A 24,426-nucleotide genomic window follows, 5' to 3' on the forward strand; every position below is an offset into this window, starting at 1 on the left:
TAATCGATTAAAACTGAATCATTAAGATAATTCCATAAAAGAAGTGGAGTTAAATTGATAATCTACCTTCTGCATATGTTTTCTATGTTTATTATAGCGTTGTCATTTTGATACAAATGTGTTCATGGTTTCTCAGTCAATTTACACCTCTTCAACGAATCGGTCAACTTTACGCGGTAAAATTGAAAAGCTACAAAATATTTCTGCGCATGCGCATGCACGAAATTGTGTTCAGTTATGTTTACTCAGAATTCATAAGGATTTTCTGAGTATTTTTCAATGAAAAGTACGCTGATTGTATAAGTATTTTATCGGATCATTGAAAATGAGTCTCATTTTATTGTTTTATGTTGCGACTCATTACTTAATTGTATATATTCATACACAAGTAGGATTAAAACATAAATAAGGCCGCTGTGACATAAATCGGTTGATGGTAGCGCTCACTTCCGGTTGTAAACATATAGAAATTTTGTGATTTTTCCTGTTTCAAAGACTATTATAATGATAAATGTTTTATAAACTGGTATATCATTACACCTTCCTATTAATAATACGCATATGAACCGTGTTCAAGCTTGGGGAAACAGCTCTATTTAAGGGCGGACTTTAGGCGACATGTCCAATCTCGTTCTGTCAAAGTGGAACTTGGAAGTCAGCCTGGTGACAGGCAGGTGTGATGTCTGAAAATAGAATTTCACGTGTTTGGATGGATTTTAATGCGAAAATGTATGGTTTACACGATTATAATGATGTACTTTCATGTTACATATTTTGTTTCTGGGTGTCAAAATAATTTATGTATGAAACAGTGAAAGAAATTAAATATTTTTGATATAAATATGTGATGTCTGTGTTATTATACAGACATACTGATGTAGACATAGTTGAAATGTCTGTGGTTATGGTTTTCATAGAATTTTACCAGATATTGTGTGGTCCGACGCGCACCTGCCAGTAATACTCGAAAGAGGGGTTCGGCAGTATTCAAAGATAGATAGATAGATAGATAGATAGATTGTTATAAATAAATAATCATTGACAGTATAAATACACCGTTGTCCATTTGAAGTGTCTGGGTTATGAAAAGTTGTTGCCACTTTACCGCAAAGGTGGAGGGTAAGGAGACTGCGGTAGGTCCCCTTGTAGGTAAAAGCTGGTGCCCTTGTGAGGATTCGGGGGGGGGGGGGGGGGGGCAAAGCTTTCCTGAGGCACATGGGGTTTAAGTATTTTAAGAGCCTTAGATAGCACATTCATTTAATTTTAAGAAGCACATGTTTGCTATTAAACAGTAATTAAAATATTGCAAAAAATGAGACATACATGTATATAGTATGTCAAATTCTGTCTAATGCAGGCATACAATAGTGTCATAAAATTAAGCAATTTTGATACAATTATGAGATAAATGGAAACTAGCAAATATACATTGTCAATCCAGGGCTACTATCTTACAACTATCTTAAGCTATAATCTGTCTTATCTTTACTCCAGCCCACTTTTTATCAAATGTTGTAATCATTCCAGATAAGTAAATGGCAACACCTTTTCAAGTACAACATATACCAGATTCAATACGTGCGCAATACGCAAGCAAAGATTTAAATGCTGTTCAGATGGCAAGAGAAGTTCCAAGACAATACCAAAGGTATTATTCCCGAAGGTTTCTATCATATTCCCAATGTACAGTACTACTATTTTGCAATGCTATAATTTATGACATAAACGGTTACATTTTGCCAGAAGTTTTTTTTTATTTCCAAATGTTTTCTTAAAACTTTACGAAGCCAGTCTTCATCACCATTTAAATTTAAAAAATGTTCAGAAGTACTTTCATTCTTAAAATTGTCTAGCTTTATTTTCAAGTTAACTCACGTTGGCTGAGAATTTTATGATGAGTAAAACAAAGAATCACAAATAAACTGTCAAACTAAACTTTCAATTCAATCCACTATCTATTTTTTGTTGGGTACTATGTACAACGGTAATCATCAACTTATTTTCAGAAATGCTGAGGATGGACAGATCCTGAGGTTTCCGAGCACTAAAAATGTTTTGTGGGATCATGAGACGCTGGGAAAGCCACAGACCTTGCATATTTCATCCTTCAGGTTTGATTCTTGTGATATATTTTATCATTTTTCATGTAGGAAATAAAATTTGGTAAAATATAATGTGCTGGGTACCTTTTGGCATTTACCCCATGATAAAAAAATTCGGATTCATATCAAACTGATTGAAACTGTAAGTCTAAATGGTCTACTGGTAAGAGGCTTCTTTTTCAAGGCCTCTCAAAAAGGAGACTTGTTTCTACTCTGGAAATAGACTGGAAAGTGATTCATTCAAGCTAAAACAAATTGGTTTTAACTAACAGAACTGAAGTACTTATATTGTAATGCAGTGTTGTTTCATGTCCTATTAATGACTGATCCTGGTCTTTCTCATAGTGTTTTACTTTAAAAGACTTCCATGAATTGTTGAATAAAACATTGAAAAGTTTTAATGCAAATTCATTGATTGTGTTTAGGAAACCAAGTTTGCGTGTGAGTGAAAAGATCCTGCGGTTTGCCCAGAGGCATGTGGACTCCTCTGGTGACAACAGGCTTTCCTGTGTACTGATCGGCTCCCTTGACATTGATGATGGTGCGTCAGATTAATATTGAATTAACATGTTAAACATTCTTATCTCTTAGACTAAACAATTGAATTAATAACTTCTTGAAAAAAATGCACCGAATTGTGTGTACATGTACAATGCAAAATATGTATTGGCTGCTTGTCAAACTTTGACATCGTGTGGTTAATTGAATAACATGGGGATGTTCAGCATACAGTATCGACTGTGTTATTTACATTCAAAGTGAACGTCACCTGGTTCAATGTATACATTACAATTGCTTTTTTTTATCTGACTGGTATACACCAAAATGTACTACACACTAATAATACACACTTTGTGTGACATCAAATGAATTAATTTGTTCTCGTGTACTGTTCAAAAATACTAGAATGTTTTCTTTTACTATTTTAGACAATGAAGGTGTTGTGTTCAACGTTGAGAGACTGGATCTGGCTTGTGATCCTAACACTTCCACCAGTCATGCTGCCGGAGACACCCTCATCCCTTTCACAGTATGTTGTCTTCTTGTATCTGATTATGAGAGCAGTGGGTTAAAACTGTAAATTAATAAGTAATTTTAGCTCATCAGGGTTTCAGACAAAATACCCGTAATAGAGGTGTTGTCATGGCCTTAGTCTTTTTGAAGGCGTGGTGCAAACACTCATACTTTGGACATATTAAACTATAAAATCAGCCCAATTAAAATGAATCTATGCACACATTTTGCAAGAGACAATATACTTATGTATAGCATGGCTGATAACCATTACTTAAATTTTGTCAAGTAATGCCCCTTTTGACAATAATAATGTCACGAGCATTGTTTTAGGGCACTCTTGTGTTTTAAGATACCGGGTAATACCTATATAAGTCAAACACCTTCATTGAAAAAGGAGGCAAGTCTTTAACAAATGCAATGTCTTGTAAAAGGTACTGTTAATTCCAGAATGTCTTTAGTGTCAAACATTTAAATAGATTACATACATGTAGTGTATGGACTTAAACAAATATTTTATGATAATGTTGACAACACTTCAGTTTACTTACCTGTAAACTAGTAAAGTGCTATAAATGTCACTGCACTATTATAATGGCTAATTATGGGACTGTCTTTATTCAGATTCAGTGTGGCAGTAAGGAAAGAGGGAGCACAGAGGAAGATTACATCAGTGCTATCCAGGTAGGATTGAAAAAAAATGTATTTGCAGTGAGCAATATGACAACAAGCCCGTAAGCCCTGCACTGGTAAAATGTGGGTTTGAAGGGTGTCTTCAACATAATAGGACTTGTTATATGTTTTTTATGCCAAATAATAATGTAAGAATGCACGCTTCTTCATTCAAAAGTCTAATTTTGATGACTACTTGTATTTTTTTTTATTATGAAACTGCGACTGTCTGGTTCACCTATTTTGCACTCTTTGTAGGTCTTAATCTAGATCTAAATCTAATAATTTAAATTTAATATTTTCCATCACTGTTTTTTAGTTATTGAAGCAGAGATGTCAGTCTAAAGCTCCAGTGGTTTTAGGAAGTTTCCTACTGGTCAAGGCTTGGTGTAGTTACTACTCCAAAGGGGACACAAGCATACACCACCTGGAATTTGAGGTGGTTACCTTGGCAACGGAAATCCAGGTCACACCCATCACGGCTGTGCCAATAGTCCCAACTGCTCTGTCAAAAAACCTGGCTGGACCCATGAGCATTAGTCATATGCAGGGGACCCCCAAAACTGGGTAAGGATAATATTCTGTTTGACAAAACTTATTTGAATATCAGGCCCCTTTACATTTATGTTTGTATTTTGTTAGTAAATTTTTAGATATTATCACTTTATAAGTCTGAAGCGGTATGCCATCTATCTACTATTTAGCTATAAAAATTGTATGAAACCAAACAACTATTTTACCAATAACAGGTCTGGGAGTAATTCAGGAAAAAGAGTTAACTAGAAGCAACTTTTCAGTATTAAAGTTAATGTTGAATATGTTCCCTTATTAAAGCAATAACTCAAAAACCGTTCAGGATGTTCAAATGAAACTTGGTACATATGATGCCGTAGATAATCAGCTCATATATTGCAAGGCCTATAACACAGACTTAAATATTTGTTTAGTTATGCCCCTTTTTGGATTGGAAAAGCAGCAACAGAAAAACATTGTTGTTCGCTTCGCAGTGCTCTTCTTTATCCTTTACATCTTTAAGTAAATGGTTTAAAAAGTATAACTTTGTGACTAATAGACCGTAGTCTTATTTCAGGTACCTGACTATGGACCATACTCGCAAACTTCTATTGGTGCTAGAATCTGATCCTAAAGTCACAAATCTACCTCTTGTTGGCATGTAAGTACACTTCAAACTGACAGGGAAATCAATTCTTAGCTTGTCATTTTTTAAGAAAAAAAAACATCTTTAAGATTTATTTTCATTTCTTTGACATTGGAAGAGATTATGATATGCATTTGTTTATAATTATAATACTAATTTTAGACATAAGAGTAAAAGACAGACACAACTTTAATAGTATAGCCTCATCATTTGGCCAAAATATTAATGAGAAACATACTATTAATGTTTATCTTTTTCATACAGTGTTACTCTAAGTATTTTATTACATGCACTTTGTTGAAACAACACAATTTCCATGGTTCCAGATGGGTCAGTGGAATATCATATGTGTACAGTCCATATGTATGGGCATGTTGTCTTCGCTATCTACACAATGCTTCCATTTCTGACAGGTAAGAGTTTGACAACATAAGAGCTAAGATAACCTTTTACTTTCAGTGTATTGTACGCCCTTATGTAGTTTTGTTAAGTTGGTTTCTTTTAATAAAGTGTAATGGCTATATCATTGTGAGAGTTTACTGGCACATTGAGATGTTAACATACATGTAGTTATCATTCATGATAGGCATAATCCTAAGTGCAGAAGTCAATTTAAAACACTGGACAGCAGTAAATATCGTTTGTGTTATAAAGCACAAACCTTGTCAAGGTAAAAACCTAAACAAGAGCCCAGAAATTGCTTTAATTGATTTTTTCGGTTATGTTAAAACTGTCCCATTGTAGAGTCTGTTCACCGCCGGACCCGTTTCTTCTGGTACTGTATAACCCGACTCACTCGAAACCCGAGTTTTATGAGTGCTGCACTGCCTCTGGAGACAGCAAGATGTCCTTTGACTTCTACACTGGGTTTGAGGCTGTCCAGATTAACAAGGTATAGTTGAAGAACATAATATTGTCACATTTCAGAAAGTTCTAGAATAGTCATTGCTGTATTGTCAGTATTATCTGAATGCTTGACATTGAAAGAATGGTTTATTCAATAATTTATCACAAGTCCATTCCTGAATCTGGCTATAAAAAGTATAAAATATTAGAATATTAAAAAGGTACTGCTAAAAATAACAGACCTCCGGGATTATTTAAGTATGTAATTGTGAAACAATGCTTTGTATCAAAAATGAGCTCACATCATAGCTATGTTGATTGCTAAATTTTTGATAGCTAAAAATATCTTGGTAGTATTATTTTTTTTCGACGAGAGATGGTTGGTAAATAAGTTATTGCAAAGCATGGCAGACACATAGCCTAAAGCCCTCAAAGGGATTACTTTGCCTGGAGTTTGAATCCCATCAGTTATTTTTTAGCATTGTGTTGTATCAGTATGCACCTTTATCATGGTCAGTAGATGATCCCTATTGATTTTGGCGTCAAGGTCAGGATTTATCATGACTATAAAAAGTTATGTGCACTTACATTTTCAATCAATAATTCTTTACCAACTTTGTGTAGGGTCATCAAATCGAATGACCTTAACCAAAAACCTTAATTGGGGCTTCTGATCTGTTCCAGTAAATTTGAGTTTACCTTTTCTGGTCTTCCAATAGCAGTGTTACAGTACATTAAAAGTTTTTAAAAAAATATCCAGGCATTAGTTAATTTTAGCCCCTGCTCTTATATTTGAATAGCATTTAATATAACTTTTGTATCTTTATATATATATTGCATGTAAAAATAACCCCATTCTCCTACAGGCTGGTTTGGGCAGTACTGATGAAGTGGTGGTAGAGTTGTCAGCTGTGAAAGATGGGGCCAAGCTGGATCTCTTCCGGGACGCTGTCCAACAAACTGCCAATAGGTACCAGAATTTGCCACAGTGCAATTTCATGTTTTCAATAACGTTATTACAAGCTGCAGTTTCAAACTTAATATAAAAGTGGTGTTATTATATATGGACTAGTTGAGTCAATGTTATAGTATAACAAACTGCTTGTGAATAAACTGAAAATAAGTTTACTTTACCTACTATAACATAGCATTCTTTACTCTTTGGTGCGATGAGTGGTGTATCAGTTGAAAAACAGTTCAAACATTGTAAAAAACATGTGCATTGCTGTTAAAAACAGTATGTTATTACATTAGGAACTAGCAAAATAACATTTGTTTGTTTTAAACAACTTGATTTGTATCCATTCTATTTTCTAGTGGTCACAATGAGAGTCGGAGATCCATCTCCCCTGATCCTGTCTCCAATGAAGACATCACACCTCGCATAAAACCTGCCCCTCACCAGTCACGGGTAAGCCAACTCTGCTGGATAAAAATAGTTTCAGACATTGCTATTAAATGTTGTTTTTGTGTTCAAGAAGACTAGAATTATTTACTACATGTCATGCACAGAGGAAAATGGTATTGCTTAGATATGCAATCATATGCTTTGTCAGTATAAAGGGATTAAATAGTAATGGCTTAGATTATGGTAGAGAATTTTTTACATTTCTGAAGTTTAGGAATGAATAATCGGTTAAAATAATGATTTTTTCTAAATATAGTTTTCTAAAATATAGATCTATATTCAAGTTTATAAGGTGTAATGATAATCATTTGCCTTCCAGCTTCCTATGATGCAGTCAATGGTGCCTGAAGTATCCTTGTTCTTTGGAAATGAAGATACAACATTTGTGCCAAATGTTCAACATCCCTCCTCTCGACCGCAAATGCCTGGATCAGATGTAAAACATCCACCCATTGCTAGTTCAACACCAATGCAAACATCCAATGTACATTTAACAAATGGTTCTGTGCCAAATGACTCAAATAGTGCTCATCAACTACGTAATACTGTCTCCGCAAATAATTATATGAATTTTAACAACCCAGGGCAGAATGTTATGTCGCAACCCTCGAAACCAAACCATCAACAGAATATAATCCTTCCAGCAAGCAAAGTTCCACACAGTATGCCTGCCTCCTACCCACACTACTCCATGCCTAATGCTGCTCCCGTGCCAACCAGTTCTGGAATGCCCCATCCACATCACCACCCCCAGCCTGGCTACCCTGGGGGATCAAACGGAATGCATCCCTGTCCTCCGCGGCCCTACTGTTCCTGTCCTAGCTGTCCTAAGCCACCAACTCAGTTCTACAACAGACCTCAACAAGGAGTATATCCTGATAAGAGGGGACCATATCCTCGACCACAGTTTTCTAGCTATGGACCACCTCCCCCAAGACTAAATGGTCCACCATACCAAGGGTACCCTGCTCCTGGTCCCCAATCATTACCAGTTCACCAACAAGGAGTTTATCCCCCAGTTCACCATTCTTATCCCCCATCAACCGGTGAATACACTCAGCCTTCATCCATGCCGTATTCTGCTCCATACTCTAAACCATATCCACAAGGTGCTCCAAGTTATTCAACGGATGGTTGTCTAGCCCAGTCAGGGCCAGTAAGAACAGGTTCCTCATCAATGCAAGGGCCTCAACAGTCTAACCAAAGTGGGCAAAGACCAGATTTGCCTCCACAAGGTTTTCAAGAAAAGCATTTGACAGTTGTTCAACCTCCCCAGGCTAGTGGTGGTGTACCAATTCGTGCAGAAGAGAGAAGATCGCCGAGAAACCATGCTCAGAGTTCCGAAGGGTTAGCTGTTAGCAGAAGCAATGAGGTTCAGAGGTCAAACCAAAGTTCAGATAACAGTGGTCGTTCAAGTGATGACAGTGGCTTAAGTTTTACCCCAGAAAAACATAACTCCCCTGCTCAAAATGCTAGTCCAAAGCAGACCACTGATGTAAACACAGCAAGTGATCTGAAGTCCTCTATAACAACAGTGAACTGGGAAAATGTCCCACCAGAGATCTACCAGCTACTGATGAGACAGGAACAACAGCTCAAGACCCTACAGGCTCAGATTGAAGTTCTCACTGCTCAATCTTTGAACAACACCGCAGAGAGCACAGCAATTGCAAAACATGAAGCATCACCTGCACAGAAATGCACTGTTGCCACCAACACGTCTCTTGCACCCAATGAGAAAAAAGAACAAGTGTCTGCCTGTATGCAAACCAGTCAACAGGAAGTGCACCTGGAGTACAATGGTAACAACACCACCAATCCTGTTGGTCATCTTGCCAACTCCAACATACATGCACATAACAACCAGTCCAGCTCGAGTGGGAGTGGTTGTGATGGGAAGACGCCAATGGAGATTCGCCACCGTGGCCGGCTGCCCATGAATAGTACACGGCGTGAAGAAGGGGAGCTAGACATGTCACAGGGGGAGCTTGTTGCGCTAATGAACAACATGCATGATAGAACCATAGACAGTGTACAGTCGGAGATGATTGTGGACCTACCAAGCTTTCAATCTTCACCAACCAGGTAGGTTGAAGTTATGAATATGATGGTCCATAGATTGTAAGTCTTTAACTGAAAAAAGGGCTCCAAAATACTTAAATAGAACTTTTACATTAATAATTAGCTCTTTGAGATCTGTAAACCATTGTAAATGAAATTTCAGCCAATATTGAAAAAATGCAGTCAAATTCTCATAAAAAAATAGAGCTTGGTACTAAACACCAAAAAATGAACATTTCATCAGCTGAACATGAAGATTATATTCTAATGCAAACTTTCATGTGCAGATCCCCTAGGAGTCAAGAATCGTATGCCAATTCCTCAGCTTTTAACCTGTCCCCTCGTTCCCCGATCTCTGCTAGCATGTGTGAAAACCAGCGGGCGGAGGTTAGTGATACGGAGGAGACAGATGAGGAAGACAACAACACTGCCGGGACAGACAACCCAGAGTACTACAATCGGCTTATGGTGAGTGCAATGTTTGGTTGATAGATTTAAATTGGGAAAGTTTATGTATGATCTCTTATGTTTGGGCTTTTCAAATGAAGAACTTGTTGATCATATATTTTGTAAATTAATATATTCAAAGTAGTTAAATACATTATTTTTATAGATATATGAATTGGCATTGTGTTACTTCTTGAGAAAAAGACTGCATAACTGAAGGAACTAGTAACCATTATGATATCATGGTTCTTTCTCCATATACTGGGGTAATTGTTTTTTACTTGCTTATGAGTTAATGACTTCTATGCAACAGGACAATATCAAGAAGTTGTTGAGCCAAAACTCAACAGAGAACACGCTGGAAGGGGAAGGTTACTCCGGTGACGTCTCCTCTGACCCCAGCACCCACGTCAACCTCGCCAGGGAGGACCTAAGGCTTGGGGAGCATCTCCAGTCATTCTTCAAGTAAGTAAACAAAACTTTTTTAATCTTATGGGCCTAATAAACATGTAATGAGAGGTTCATGATGATAAGTTTAAACATTAATAACGATTGTGAAGAAAGTTATAATAACTAGGGATGGAAACCGGATACCAAATCGGTATCCGGATATTCGTATCAAGTATTCGAATACTATCCGGATACTCGTATCAAATTGTTTTCATAATAAGTAAATTTCCTATTATATATGTCACCCACCTTTTGTTATTTGACATAATTGTCCACTTAATTTAGAATTCGTCATATGGCAATTTCACTTTTTTCATTCATTCTTTCTCAGTCTTAATAATTTATAATGTTATAATCAAATCTAAACAACTCATTTTACGTCATAAAACTCATGATGAATACCACATAAACACCTCACGAATTTGATAGTCACTTCGGTCCAGGGGGTTGCTTGGTTACTGCCACGTGCTTTCGAGTTTGTTATTTATCAGCAGGTTTCATGTTAAATGACGCTTTGATTATATGATAATCGATTGTAATTTTATTTCATTACATTGTTTGATTTAATGCAATGTTTTGTAATGAAGGATATAATTGCGGAAAAGATATGAAGACAAAAAGACGATCTGATTTTTCTTTATTTACATGCGTGTACTTGTGATTGGACGATCAATTCCTACGGATTAATGATCAATCCGTTTAATATCAACTAGTGCCAATTAGTGTCAATTAAGCACATCTGAGATCATAAAACAACACTTGTCATTGTAAACAAGGTCATAGAACTTCACAGGGTGCTGCACAATATCACGCCTTGTGCAAACACCCAATTAGCAGACGATTTGTGACACATACCCGCTTCGCGACAGACACTGTTGATCACCTGAAATATTTCATCTAAAAAGTTTTATAACAATTGCTATGTCTCTGCTAAACTATTTCATTGAAATTTTATTTCTAAACGAATATTCGAATACCCATTTTGGCATCCGAATACTTGCGTGATATCCGGATATCCGGATACTCGGATATTCGCTTCCATCCCTAATAATAACTTCTACAAAGACACTCTCGTTGGCATGATGTTGCACAGAGTGTGGTCTAGTGTTGTGAGGTAAACCAGAGTACCCAAAGAAAACCCGCTTGTCCGCCTTGGTGACCACTTACCAAACTCATACACTCGCAGGCTCAGAATCAAACCCGGGTCTCTTTGGTTAGAAGCTAGAGCATTAACCACTTTGCTGACTGGACAATCTATGATGATAATAAATTTAATGTTGTTTTTTTTTGCTACAAATCTAGATGTTTAGATTGCCCACTACTGTTATCTGTCATAAAATATGAATGTTGAATTTAATGTTCATAAAATTGACCTCTTTTATTATATTATGATTTAATGTGTTTTAATAAAGTCTTGAAAATAAAGCAGTGCATATAAGCTGCATAATTTTGCTATTTTGCTATTTAACATCTTTGGCTTTTTGGTTTTTTTTTTTTTTCAAGAAATATTTATTAAAGCAGATAAAACACATCATTGTGACAATGTCCATGACAATTCAATTAGCACTGTTAGACTGTTTACTGTTTTTGCATTGGGGTCTGTCATACTACCCACTTAAAATAATAGGATTTTGAGTCAAATTCAAGTCCAGCATTTTCGTATTTTAATGAAGGTTACAGCAACTGAACAATAATAGCATTTATTGTTACTGTCTTCCTTTGCATGAGCTAGCAGTCTGACAATCTGCCAGCTTAAAAATGTATGAGTCCAGGTATAAATTTAGGAGTTCATACTCCCAGACTCCCTTTCGTTTCAAATCATGACTACAATTTCCCTTTTATTATGGCAGGTTTGACACAAGCACGAAGGCCCCAGCAGACACCACCTTCATTCCGAAGATCAATTACGTCTCCATGTTGCTTGACTCCTCGGACACAGACACCTCCATGGAGATCAACGCCATGGCTATGAAATACCTGAAAGACGAGCAACTTACCCAGCTAACCAAGCTTCAGGCTAAAAACAGGCTTCTCCAGGGGTCCAGGAAAGCCTCTGAGAAAACTGCCCTTCTTCAGAAAATACTTAAGGCGGAGGAAAACGAGAGTACACCGAATGTTACAACAGTTGGGATGTCACCGAATGATCTTACATTTGCTACAAAAAAATACCTTGAAAGGCATGGGTTGTTGGAGGGTGCTGGTGATGCCACCTCAGCTTCTGACAGTACTCAAAATGACAGTTATAGACTTAGAACAAACTACAGCACAATGACATCTGGGTCAGACGATGGACCCGCCCAGGTTACCCATGAGGTGCTCAGTACCCCGGCCAGTCGAGGAGGAAATTTTACAGAAAATTCAACACCTTTAAATGGGCATACCAGTAGAAACACAACAGATCCTTATAGCACGAGGTCAACTCCAAGTCAGAATACTGGTATGTCATCGAGAGCTCCTTATAATGACTCTCAGAGTATCAGAACTTATAATGACTCACGCAGCACCAGATCACCCTATAATGACTCACAACAAAATGTTGGCTTTAATGGAACTCCAAAGCCTAACCACACCCATTCACGGCTCGAAGATCATAACCGTGTATTACCAAACAGACCCACTCCTCAAAACATGTCGGAACAACAGTCACACAACTATACACCCTATTCGGATAGACCTTCGCCATTTCTACAAAGCACAAACCGTAACACAAACACTGGTGCAGGAGGGGGCGTGCGATATGCTAGCCCACAAATAACACCAACACCAAATATGCAGAGACTGTCACCACCCGAGAGAGACTCAAGACAGCCACAGAGATCGCCCTATGAGCAGCAGGGTGAAAACAGGCCCTATATCAACACTGAATGGGGACAAAATGCCGGTACCCCTGTCAGGACCGGTCTTAGAGATAACGGTGCTCAACAGCGGCGAGAGGAAACTGATAATGATGACAGAATACTAGATATTACACGTCTTAAACAACTTTCTAAATTACTCTAGAAATTAATTATTATTCAAATTTAGTTTGATTAAATTATTATTTACTTATATTCTTATATGGCATTATTTAGTATTGCATTTAAACTAGATGCTTGGCTATAAAGCTTATTACTTAAATTTGGCTACACTTTTGCGTCTTTATTTTGCAATAGTCAATATTTTAATATATACGATATAATTGTGATGTTTGTGTATATTATAAATTGCTCACATATAATTGATTGATATAGCCAATGATCTACCCGTCCATACATTTACTGCAGACCTTTTTTGGTCTTTAATCCTTTTATCTTTATTTTACAAAAGACTGTGATATCTAATATTCTGTTATCTCATTTTATTTCCTTTTAACTATACAAAGATATTTATATTGAGATTTTATATTTTGTTTTATTTTATTGTTTTATTTATTTACTGCATATCGGCTGCCAGATTGAATTTTTAAAAATATCTTGAAAAGTGGAATTCATTTTTTGACATTAGCCAATAAGAACTACATTAATAACCTACTTCCTAAATTCACACATATATATATATATATATAATATATATTATAATCAAGGTTTAGTATTAGTAATGTAGACATGATTGTGTTTTAAAAGAGAAATAGAATAGATACAGTAGTAAAAAGACTTTTATAGAATACAGCTAACTAGTATTAAAATTCAATTACATTGATATTAGATATTATACAATTCAATAGTCTTTGTTATGAAGTATTTTATTCTCTATTAATTTTTTTAATTCTCTTATAATAGTGTGTATCTGAGTTGTATAAATTGCCTTAAGTTTGCAAGGCGATTTTACTTGCCGATAGTCGGAAATCAATGATATCTCGATTCATACCTTCACTCGGTAGCATTCTCAAGAACCAGTCTTAATTCCACAAACTTGCATATCCCCTGGTTGTTTTTTAATCTATTGTTTAAAATGTGTTAGATCCTCTATGTTTGATCATTTCTTACCAAAATGTAATGATGGAAATAAGAGGTAATTGTACAAAATTATAATAAATTATGTTTAGAATTGATGGTTTAAAAAAAGAGAAAAATATGCAAAATTTTGAACAGTTGTGCTTGCAAAGATGACCATGTCAAATTAACTCAAATCTTAGGTGTATAAATATAGCATTGTTATTGTCTGCTTCAAATACCGGTAATGCAGTTGATATATTAATTTTTCGGGTATATTTATAAAGAAACATAATTTTTCATTATTCTGAAAAGTTTATAAAACCTATTCAAGAAAATGTTGGACATTTACATAACCTGGAAATAAATGGACAATATATGGCCAAAATCACTGTGGAAGTTCTTACAGTCCATGGCTGTATATGAAAAACGTACCATGTACTTATACTGATGAGATTGATATCAGTATGGTGTATCGAAAACAAACATCACAATAATGCATCGAAAAAAGTACTGCACGAATATAGGCAATCAACACTTCTTTATTGTACTAATAAGTAAAACAAAAAGTCTTATTTGGTTTAACAAGATGTGATTACCACTTATATATTATTTTATATATTTGGGGGATATGCTTGTCAGTGACTTCAGCTCTCAGGGTAAATGTTAAATGTTGAATTGGTTATTGTTTGAGCTAGCTAATTGACATTATTGTTTAATTGCATGAACATAGATCTGCCAACATCATTTATACCTGAAATTCTGTCATTCTGTGCAGCTGATGTTTTTATTGAAGGCTTTTGATGTTTGCTTGTAAATATATTGATAAATTATTATAAATAAATTATTTATTTTACATTAAACTGTCTTATTTCTTACATAACCTATGTTTCAGTTAAGTTAAAAATTACACATGGACATTTTGGTTGGTCCTTAGAAATACGAGAATGGAATTTGACATTGCTTAGATCAATATATTTTTAATACTGCATTTATGAAACTAGTAATACTTATATCACTTGCTTATGAAAGGGAGCTCTGAAAATGCAGTACCTGCTGTAGATCGCATACAGACCAAACATTGACCATTGTTCAGGAAAAAAATGTGTCTTAGCTGTAAAAAGGATTTTTATCTACAATATAATGTTTACTTCAACCATACTAATTTTTGAGCTAGATATTTTGTTAAGCCTGACATACAGGTCTCATGAAATAATGTTAGGCAGTGTTTACAAAAATGAGTGTTTTCCGAGCATGGCCCAATCAAACATACGGGTTATTGGTCTCATTTATTAGTCATCGGGACATGGATTGTAGGGAATTGATAACGTTACATAGAAGTTTCCTATGGTGAGCCAGTGACTGTCGCAGGCAAGAATGACCCAGGTGGGTCAAGATTACATTCAGGTATCAGTTGTCAATATTACTTGTACTTACAGTCTAGCTTGAATGATCTGACAAATAAATTGGCACAAATGTAGAGTTCATGGTCAAATTCATCAGAGGCTGATTGTAAAAAATGTTGATTTTAAATCAGCATTTCCAGACTGTGACGTGGTAATTTATAACAACTGTTGATCATGACAAAACAGTGAGTCACAAGTAATACCTTGATTTTAGGTCATAGGTCAGTGTCACTTGTCAGTTGTCAAATTTGCGTATATTTGAAAGTTTGTTCAAGAAAGAATTTTTACATCATGATGTTAACAGTGAGGAAATGTTTGTTAAACATGCTACTATCTGACATTGTACATATAACATGTATATCCTCACATGTTTATACCCCCATATAGTTTTATTTGTGGTTTATATATCAGTTGGGTTTGTTGCCTCACAGAAAACTTTCCGTCAAAAATTATTGGGTCACATGTAGCTCTAAAAGTATTGCACCTACATTCAGGAAATGTCATGTGAATGTTAGTTAGCATGAGCAGTTCAGTGAACTTGGTTATACAATAGTCTATAATAAATGGGCTGAACATTATTTAGTCATTTGCAGCCCCAAAATATTGCACCTACACACAAACATTTATTGGAATGTTGTCCAGCATGGCAGGTTCTGCACCTGAGGTTTTGTTTGCCATTGCACTATGTTTAAGATAATTGCCATTGACTTGGTAAAATAGACTAAAAAAATATTTGCATCACAAGTAGCTCCCAACTCATGAAACTTCAGTGAAATGTTGGTCAGTTGGTGTTTCATAACACTCGTAATGTATTGCTTAACATAATCATTTTAATAGCAATGTGATGAACATAATTATTGTCCAGCCAGACAATATCCCTGCCCCCACTACTGATTCAACAAGGAAACTAAACCTTCTACTAGCTTTGTTACAGACTACATACAACAATATTGTTTGCATTCTTACCAAATCACCAATTTCTAGCAGTCCTCGATACTATTTATCAGTGTATTAATTTCTCAATAGATTGTTTCTCCTTTTCTATTTGACCATGACCTAATGGTCAAAACACAACCACAATTAAAATATTCCAAACAACATTTTAACTACCGGGTACAATTTCATGTGTAAGTGGAGTTTTGTAGCCGCATAATTTTACTTTTTTAAAATGTATTAGAATCCTGCCGTCTGTAGGAGTCTATCTGGACTTTGAACATTTAAGCATTCCTCAAAGTCAAAGTGGATACTATGTGTATGGTCAAGATTAAGTAAAGTGCCATTGCCTTTAATTTGTCTAATAAGAGCTGTCAGAGAACAGTGTTATCCCGTTTTTCGCCGTCAATAGATTTTGCAAATTTTATCACCTTAAATATTCAGGTGGAAATAATACATGTTTTATAATTCATACCTGTTTCTTTGATCAAAATCTAAAGGCAATAATAAATTTTACAAGGACAATTACAAATTTACAATTGGTAAGTTATATAGCTGGCCAATGCCATGGTGCATCATTTTCTCATGAGTTGCTAGCTGCTGAGCTAACATCTCACAGAGCTGCATGAAAGTTGACTCCACATTTATTGTTAATGAAATGCATGGCAAGTAAAATCATTTTAGGGCATAATCATGGTAATAACCTCAGTTAATACAATTTGAATACAATCATTGTTATGTAAGGTTTTTTCTCTTGCGACGTGTGCACCAATTTCATTTTTCGCACGTTTTTGTGTGAAATAAGGGACAAACTTAATCATTATTATAGTCAGGTTATGGGCCCTGCTAAACATATGCACCATACTCTGGCTACATGTCATGAAATGTGTACAAGTTTCATTTTAATCTAGTTCTCTAGCCCACAGTTTGGCTAATTCATGTATGTTGCTTATTTGGGAGCTTCAACTGAGACATAATAATGTTAGGATCACACGAGTGGGCCTTGTATTATTTCCAAGCAAAGATCACAAAGACTACTCCAGGTAGGTGTATAACATAAACAAGGCAAATGTTCATGACCATGGCAACATTTCTTATAGTCTTGGCTGGGAAAAGGTAAAAACATGCAAATGTCAACAAAGTACCTGAATATTGAACGACGCTGTTGTAACATGATGCCTAATATCAAGGCTTTTGCAAGTGTTTTAAATGTTTAATAATAATGTTTAAAGGTATAAAGAATATATAAGCCAGGAGGTATCTTTTCAGAATTTACTTAGCAGCATGACTGTACATATAAATGTAATAGAATTGCAAGTATTAACATGAAATAAATAAAATAAAACTGTACATTTACAAAATAACCACTTGCTCCCCTACTTTTCAAGTTCAAGTACATCGAAACTTCCTCTCAGAAATGATCCGTAACACACAATTTTGGGCTTTCAGACAATCTTTCACATAATCAATAGCAAATTTATTTAAAAAACAATTTTGTTAATGTCAAACCATTTTCTCAAGTGCTTCACAATTCCTTTACCCATGTCTCCATAGCAATGTTTTATTCTAAGGTCTGATTATCTTAAAATATTTATAATCAAACCTGTCTTCAATTGTGTTTAAAAGAGATGATTTTCAATCTTTAAAACCATAATGATGAACAAAATTATTTGGCATGCTGTCAAAATGAACACCAAATAAAGCGACAAATCTTTGATTATATAACTTTACTATAACTTTTAACATCACGTTTTCTTTGTCACCTTGGTTGCTAGTTCAATTAAACAGGGAATGTTTATGTCAAAAGGCCCAAAATCAAGTGCCACAGCAAAAATGATGTTGATGTAAATTTACAATGGAATACCATACAGTGAAAACAACACAGCTTGCAGCTTAACAATCAATATAATCAAGTTAAGTATACACCACATACTTATATTTTGTTGAACATATTTCAAACACAATTATAGAATTAACTCACAGACTTCTTAATTAATAATGATTTATTTACTTCCAAACTATTTCTAATTTCAACAACATATCTGGTAAGAAAATAATGCATAGAAAAATAACAACACTGAAAAATGATTTGTACCTAAATGACACAGATAAAATTTGTAGCACAAGTTTGTGGTCATAGCATTTAACAGTGACACAAGTTCATGAAAAGGACAAGTGCCAACTAAGAATATTATTTGGTGGTTGCAGATCGTATAAAATTAAATGTTAAAGAACTATTTTTTTGAAACGCTTGGTGTTTCACAATGCAATTTTTAATTTATAAAAATATTAATTTCAAGACTTAAAGCTACATGTCATATTGTTGTGGATATTAATTCAGGGAAATAGTCGCAATACTCATTACAATTCAAAATAAAGAGCCCATTCATATAAGGGCCATGTTCAAATAATAATCATGTCTGATATTTTGATTTGTTATTTCAGGTTTGACAAAACATATATGAATCTACAATATCAGGTTATTTCTCTCTGAGCAATTTCATTAACTTCCATTATTTCTTAGAGTTATAGAGGTAGATACAAAAACAGTTTTTTGATCAGTAAAAACTTTTTGAAAAAACACACTAAAAAACCCCCAAAACATTTCATTAACAGAAATGGCACTGAAAATTAACCTGCAAAATAAATCCAAACAATTAAAAAATTAACACCTGAACTTTTTAATCAAACAGCTAGCTATAAATGAACATAGAACCCTTTCACTGCCTTAGTAACAAAGAATCAATACAAAAAGGGGAAAAATGCCAAAAAATCAATGTAAAGTAGGAAATATTTTTAGAACAATCATTTTGATGCAAAATATTAATAAAAATAAATTACAGTACTAGGAAAACAATGGCTTTGTCAGGTTTTCTATGAAAACAGGCAAACATAAACTTGAGAAGTGAACATTATTGCTGACAAATATGCAAAAGTGAAAATCAACAACAATAATAACCAAAACTGCATATAAAGACAAATACAAAACTTTGCTAAAATCCAAGATCAGTGTCAAAATGTTCCTAAAATATATAATATCACAAACATTTTTAACCGTCACTGAAGGGCAAATTTACCTTGAAAGGCATTCTCTCATACCAGAGATCTGAACTTTAAATTAACATTCATATATCCCTTGTTTAATGTACAAATTAAATGAGCAAGAACAGACAACAAGGAACGGTCTAAACCTATGTTATTATTCACAGGGATTGTTCTTTAGAAAGCCAAAACCTTGCAAACCTGGAAATAATTAAGAAACAAAAAAATATTTTGAAGCATCGTTGTCTTCAAAACGTGCAATTCAAATTCTGTGTGCACCGTGGATGAATAAATCCAACCCTTGGAAAGTCTGGAAGCCAGGTACCAGAGTCAGATATTTCTTTCTGCCTTTTATATATTTCATTAAATAGTCATGCGTTTTTTAACTAACATCAACCTCATGATGCTCATCAAATTGAAGTTGATGTCAAATAGGTTCCGAGACACTGCCGTCGATATGCATATGTTTTTTGCAAAAAAGGAACAGTCAGTGCATTACAGGCAGATTATATTCTTAGAAATAGACTAAATAGTAAAAATGTGAGGTAAGGCACATGTTTTTATTATGGATGCTTCACATCTTTTCCCTACATCTTAATTCCACTTAATGGAAAATTTTGGTGTTAAAAGGTTTGAAGAACAACAGTTTGAGCCCATTTATATACACAAATGAGGCTCATTTACCAAGTAATCTAAACAGAAGAGAATTAATTGACAAAAAGAATTTCTATTCCAGGTTCTAAATTTTGAAAACACAATCAATTTGTAATACTGACTAAGGCCTCAACCCCATAACAATTGAATACAAGTGTAAATGTATGATATTTCAACCGCACATTAAGGTAACCTGCCATTTTCATGGATTTTATGATATCTGTTCAACAATTGACCTTATACATAGAACACCTATGTTTAGTCATCTGTAACAACATATGGTAGAATATTAAGCATATCGGAATTATATGAGGGCTTGCTGACAGTTTGCGACCAATCCCGCCACTCCCCCCATGAGTTATAACACCCGTTTACACCCTCCCAATGTTCTCTGTGTAATCTGTTCACATCATTTTCTGTCACTTCATGAGTTTCTGGTAATTCATATGTATCATCAAAATATTCGAAGTTTTCAAGATCTATTGGCGGATATTTGCTATAAATTTCGTCTAATGACAGCTGTTTATCATGTGAACTTGATTCACCATTTTGTTTGTTCTCAGAACCAATGGCTGTTTTGTTTGAATTGGAGATCACAGTCTTAGAATCACTTCCATTTATTTTCACAGTGGACTCATCACAATGATTTTGCGTACTATCGACACTTTCCCTGTCCTCGAAACTTGTAGAGGCATTACCAGGGGATTCAGATCTGGGTGGTTCGTATTTTAAAGGGCTTAAATCTTCCCCTGCTGATGGAGTTACAGAACTTTCCAAGAACTTCTCAACCATTTCATTTTTTGTTTGCTGTAATGATAATGGGGTGCTTGGAGGAGCAAATCTCTTTTTGTGATGTCTTGGTTTAGCACCTTCTGGAACATTGGATTGTACATGTAGGTCTTCATCTACCTCCTTTGAAATAAGATTTTTCTGAATTTTTCTAGCTGTGTCTTTGCTCACAGATAAACTATTTTTTGCTTGTAGCTCTTGTATTAATTCAGCAGTACTTTTTACTTTTGGGGTTAAACTTACATAACTGGGAGATTCCAGATCTATTCTCACATCTAATTTTGCTTTACGTTTTTCAGCAAATGACTTAACACTACTAATGGATGCACTATGAGGAATCTGTTGATCAACAGGCTTGTATTTTGGCGGTCTACCTCTTCCACGCTTTTTTGGTGTTTCCACAATACCGTTAACTGGCAATGAAGGTACTGGCGGAGAGGTCTTATTAAATCTTATAGTCGTTTTAAGCCCTTTTGTTTCAATGGAATGAGTTGGGGTAGAAATTTCACCACCATTGAAGTGGGCATTAGACACAACCATGCCATTTTGACCAGATTTGCCCTTAGAAGCAAGATTACTGGTAGACTGCGTTGGCCTTAAATCGGGGCCATGAGGCTCCTTTGCAAGAATCAATTCAGATCGAGTTCTTTGTAAATCTCTAGGTTCTGTTACACTAGCACTAGTAAAAGAAGAGCCTCGAGACAAAGGAGGACGCCCTTTCCGTGGTCTGTCATTGTTAACTGAACTATTCTGACTGCATACACTGTCCGGCGTACCAGGCTGAGAATTAACACTTGGTGAAATACATTGCCGCTTTGAAGCAATGACCCCACTAAACAATGGAGAGGTGTTGGATCTCTTAGTTGGCTGATGAGATGAGCTTTTGTTGTTGTTCACATTCGGTAATGATGGCGTGTTTGGTTTACTTGGTATTCTCACACGTGAAAGACTAGAATCAACACTGTTGTTTGGGGAAGCGTATCCTTTTATACTGGCTGTGGAAGGGGACCTACTCGAAAGGGAGAATGCTGGGCTTTGTGGCGTGTTCAAACCCTGTCTCCCCAGTCCAGAGGTTTGTCTCAACCCATCCCCATTGACCACTTGGGTGCCCCCATTTACCACTGGGGTGCCCTCTGACCCACCACTGAGAAGTTTTTGCCAGCTCTTGACCAGTTCCTTCGCACGCTTAGCCAAGGCTTTATTTGTTGTTTTTCGTCGCACATCGTTGACCAGCTTTCCGATGCGCGTCTCCTGCAACAACAAATACCATAGATTTGGTCAATTTTAAATCTCTTAATTATCCCCCCAAAGAAAGTGTACATTTATTTTATAATCGAAATTAAATCAATAACCTTTTTAAAATTATTAACTGTTCCACCATTTTTTACCAAATATTTAAAGGTCTGTCCTCAATTTATTTTTTTTATTATTAAATAAATGAACAAAAAAATCAGAGTTTGTTTTCAAAGAACTACTATTATGAACAAATCTGATTGGAATTAAAGTCATCAGATCCTGTGAGGGTATTGACTTGAGTAAAACCAACAGAGCGCAAATTGTTTAGGTTAAAATTAACCTTTGTGGTTAATATGTATCAGCAGCAGTTGCATGCACATGAAAAATTATAAACATATGGTTTTTATGTTCTTTAGGAGGCAGTCCTAATGTTGAAGGTATACCTCAAGTATATCCTTGGTGATTGGGTATTTCTCCAGAATGTGTACGACCTCCAGCACCCTGGGCATGTCGACCACCTTGAAAAAAAACAAAAATATGAGTATTTCATTCTTTTACCGGTTAAGCTTGCTTTAATATATCCCGTCATTCTATGAATTTTTACACTATAGTTAGACTATACAGTTGCCTTAACCAATTTCAAGAACAATTTAATTTGTAACATGGCTAAAGTATTGGAATAAGTATCTTTAATGAAATTATTAAGGTAGCCAAAATCTTGGTTTATCAAGTGGCTTGATGGCTAATCATTTAGTCACATTTCCTATGCACTCCTTATGAATAGACTCCTAATGAAAAGACATCTTTAAAAGATTTCTGGTTCTCATGCATCCATTCCCACTGCCGTTCATTAAATGGATAATGCATTATTCAGAGTAATGGTCTTCTACAAGACATAGAGAAATGGGCAGGTGCTAGTAATTGCCTTCTCGTTCTGAGCTTTACCTACATTGAGTAAACAATGAACACATCATTAAAGATGCACTCTTATTCCCACGTAAGATTTACAACAATTAAAACTTGTGATATTATTCCAAATAGGATGAATAGATATCAAAAACAATGGTTCTTATGAAGTACCAAGTTTATTTTGAAAGAAATGTGCATAAAACACAGTATTTCTACTTTATGAGACAATAGAAAATCAGAGCAAATCTTTGAGCATTCATTAATCATTTAATATTTTTGTGTTTTCAGCTATTAAATGTGTATTACTATCTTGTTGTCAGTAATTAATATTTTCCATAAATGCATTATTTAGTAAGAAGTTGAAGGTTTATCACTCAAAATTTATGTTTGTTATACTTGTGTATGTATCGATTTTGAATAAGAGTGTCACTTAAATAAGGTCATTTTTTTAAAACAATCTGTTTGTTGGCACGGTTCATATATGCTTATGTGTATTTGAAAATATTTTAATGCCGTTTGTGAAATTGATAAAAAACATTTTCCTCGATGTCCATTATTGTGGCTAATTATGTACGTAAATAAATAATTGGGTTTTTAAGATAAATGAAATGATCTTGTTTCAGATCAAAATTGTGAATAAAATAATTGACCCAAATAACAATCACTTGAAAACATTTAAAATAAATCTAAAATACAAAATAACCAATGCCAAATAAAGCATTTATACAAATGTCTTATTTTTGTTTGGCAAATAATGTGAGTAATTAAATATAAATAATAAACCCATTATTTGTGTTATTAAAGTTACTAAATGGAAGTTGAAACATTAACACACAAAATAAAATATCATAAACAATAGTCCATTCACTAGAACCAGCATATTTCGTATTTTTCTCTCTGCCTGAAAAATACGACATGACACCCAACATGTCGGCCACATTGTGCAACGAACACTCGAACAAAACACAGGGAATTGTAACGTTTCTGGTCAAATTCTTACATTGTTGTCATTATCTATGCCTTCTAGCAGTCTTTCTTTTAACTGGGGAGCCGTGTACTGCATCGGGGCGACCTGGAACACCTGAAATTAGGCATAAATGCCGTTTTGGTGCCCGATCCTCTCCCACCAGTATGGCGGACATCCATAAATTGAATCGTTCTGAGCTGCGCAGTGGCATCTGGGAAACCTCTCCAATAGCGTGACGTAGACTGACGAGGTCCGACCGAATGATAGTCGCGCGCAAGGTAAACAAGCGAGACAGAAATTCCCAAGGGGAGATAACTTGTGCCGATGTAAAAAGATGAATATTCGAGTCATTTTCAATGCAAATTTCGTAAAAACATGTGGAAGTTTGAAATTAATATTTCTTAACAAGACCACAATAAA

At 35.1% G+C, this 24,426-nt stretch overlaps 2 protein-coding genes across 4 annotated transcripts; one reads left to right on the plus strand and one right to left on the minus strand.

Annotated features, from left to right (window-relative positions):
• Window positions 1–199: 199 nt before the first annotated feature.
• On the plus strand, window positions 200–14,927 carry LOC128213889 (SCL-interrupting locus protein homolog). 3 transcript variants are annotated; one of them, XM_052919972.1, is made up of 16 exons: window positions 200–286; window positions 1,528–1,648; window positions 2,007–2,111; window positions 2,528–2,643; window positions 3,032–3,132; window positions 3,741–3,800; window positions 4,108–4,355; window positions 4,879–4,962; window positions 5,274–5,360; window positions 5,692–5,839; window positions 6,660–6,763; window positions 7,111–7,204; window positions 7,521–9,286; window positions 9,550–9,730; window positions 10,023–10,174; window positions 12,010–14,927. In XM_052919972.1, the coding sequence occupies exons 2-16, from the start codon at window positions 1,536–1,538 to the stop codon at window positions 13,157–13,159; spliced, it is 4,509 nt and encodes a 1,502-aa protein (XP_052775932.1). In that variant the 5' UTR covers window positions 200–286; window positions 1,528–1,535; the 3' UTR covers window positions 13,160–14,927. The 3 variants fall into 3 exon arrangements, with proteins under 3 accessions (XP_052775932.1, XP_052775931.1, XP_052775933.1); XM_052919971.1 differs by lacking the exon at window positions 200–286 and adding an exon at window positions 465–729; XM_052919973.1 differs by lacking the exon at window positions 200–286 and adding an exon at window positions 508–526.
• Window positions 14,928–17,667: 2,740 nt separating this feature from the next.
• On the minus strand, window positions 17,668–24,248 carry LOC128214351 (mediator of RNA polymerase II transcription subunit 26-like). Its single transcript, XM_052920771.1, has 3 exons — window positions 24,040–24,248; window positions 22,574–22,648; window positions 17,668–22,145 (listed from the first exon to the last, which is right to left on the minus strand). The coding sequence occupies exons 1-3, from the start codon at window positions 24,100–24,102 to the stop codon at window positions 20,364–20,366; spliced, it is 1,920 nt and encodes a 639-aa protein (XP_052776731.1). The 5' UTR covers window positions 24,103–24,248; the 3' UTR covers window positions 17,668–20,363.
• Window positions 24,249–24,426: the final 178 nt, after the last annotated feature.

The sequence above is a fragment of the Mya arenaria genome, chromosome 13 (genome assembly GCF_026914265.1).
Source record: "Mya arenaria isolate MELC-2E11 chromosome 13, ASM2691426v1".
NCBI lineage: Eukaryota > Metazoa > Mollusca > Bivalvia > Myida > Myidae > Mya > Mya arenaria.

Bases quoted from the DNA above. Each gene is read 5' to 3' on its own strand.
- LOC128213889 (XM_052919972.1), top strand. From the start codon at position 1,536: ATGGCAACACCTTTTCAAGTACAACATATACCAGATTCAATACGTGCG. The intron at 1,649-2,006 runs GTATTATTCCCG...ACTTATTTTCAG, and splicing joins GTTCCAAGACAATACCAAAG to AAATGCTGAGGATGGACAGA. The intron at 9,731-10,022 runs GTGAGTGCAATG...TCTATGCAACAG, and splicing joins AGTACTACAATCGGCTTATG to GACAATATCAAGAAGTTGTT.
- LOC128214351 (XM_052920771.1), bottom strand. From the start codon at position 24,102: ATGCAGTACACGGCTCCCCAGTTAAAAGAAAGACTGCTAGAAGGCATA. The intron at 22,649-24,039 runs GTAAGAATTTGA...TTTTTTTTCAAG, and splicing joins GCATAGATAATGACAACAAT to GTGGTCGACATGCCCAGGGT. The intron at 22,146-22,573 runs GTATACCTTCAA...TTGTTGTTGCAG, and splicing joins TCACCAAGGATATACTTGAG to GAGACGCGCATCGGAAAGCT.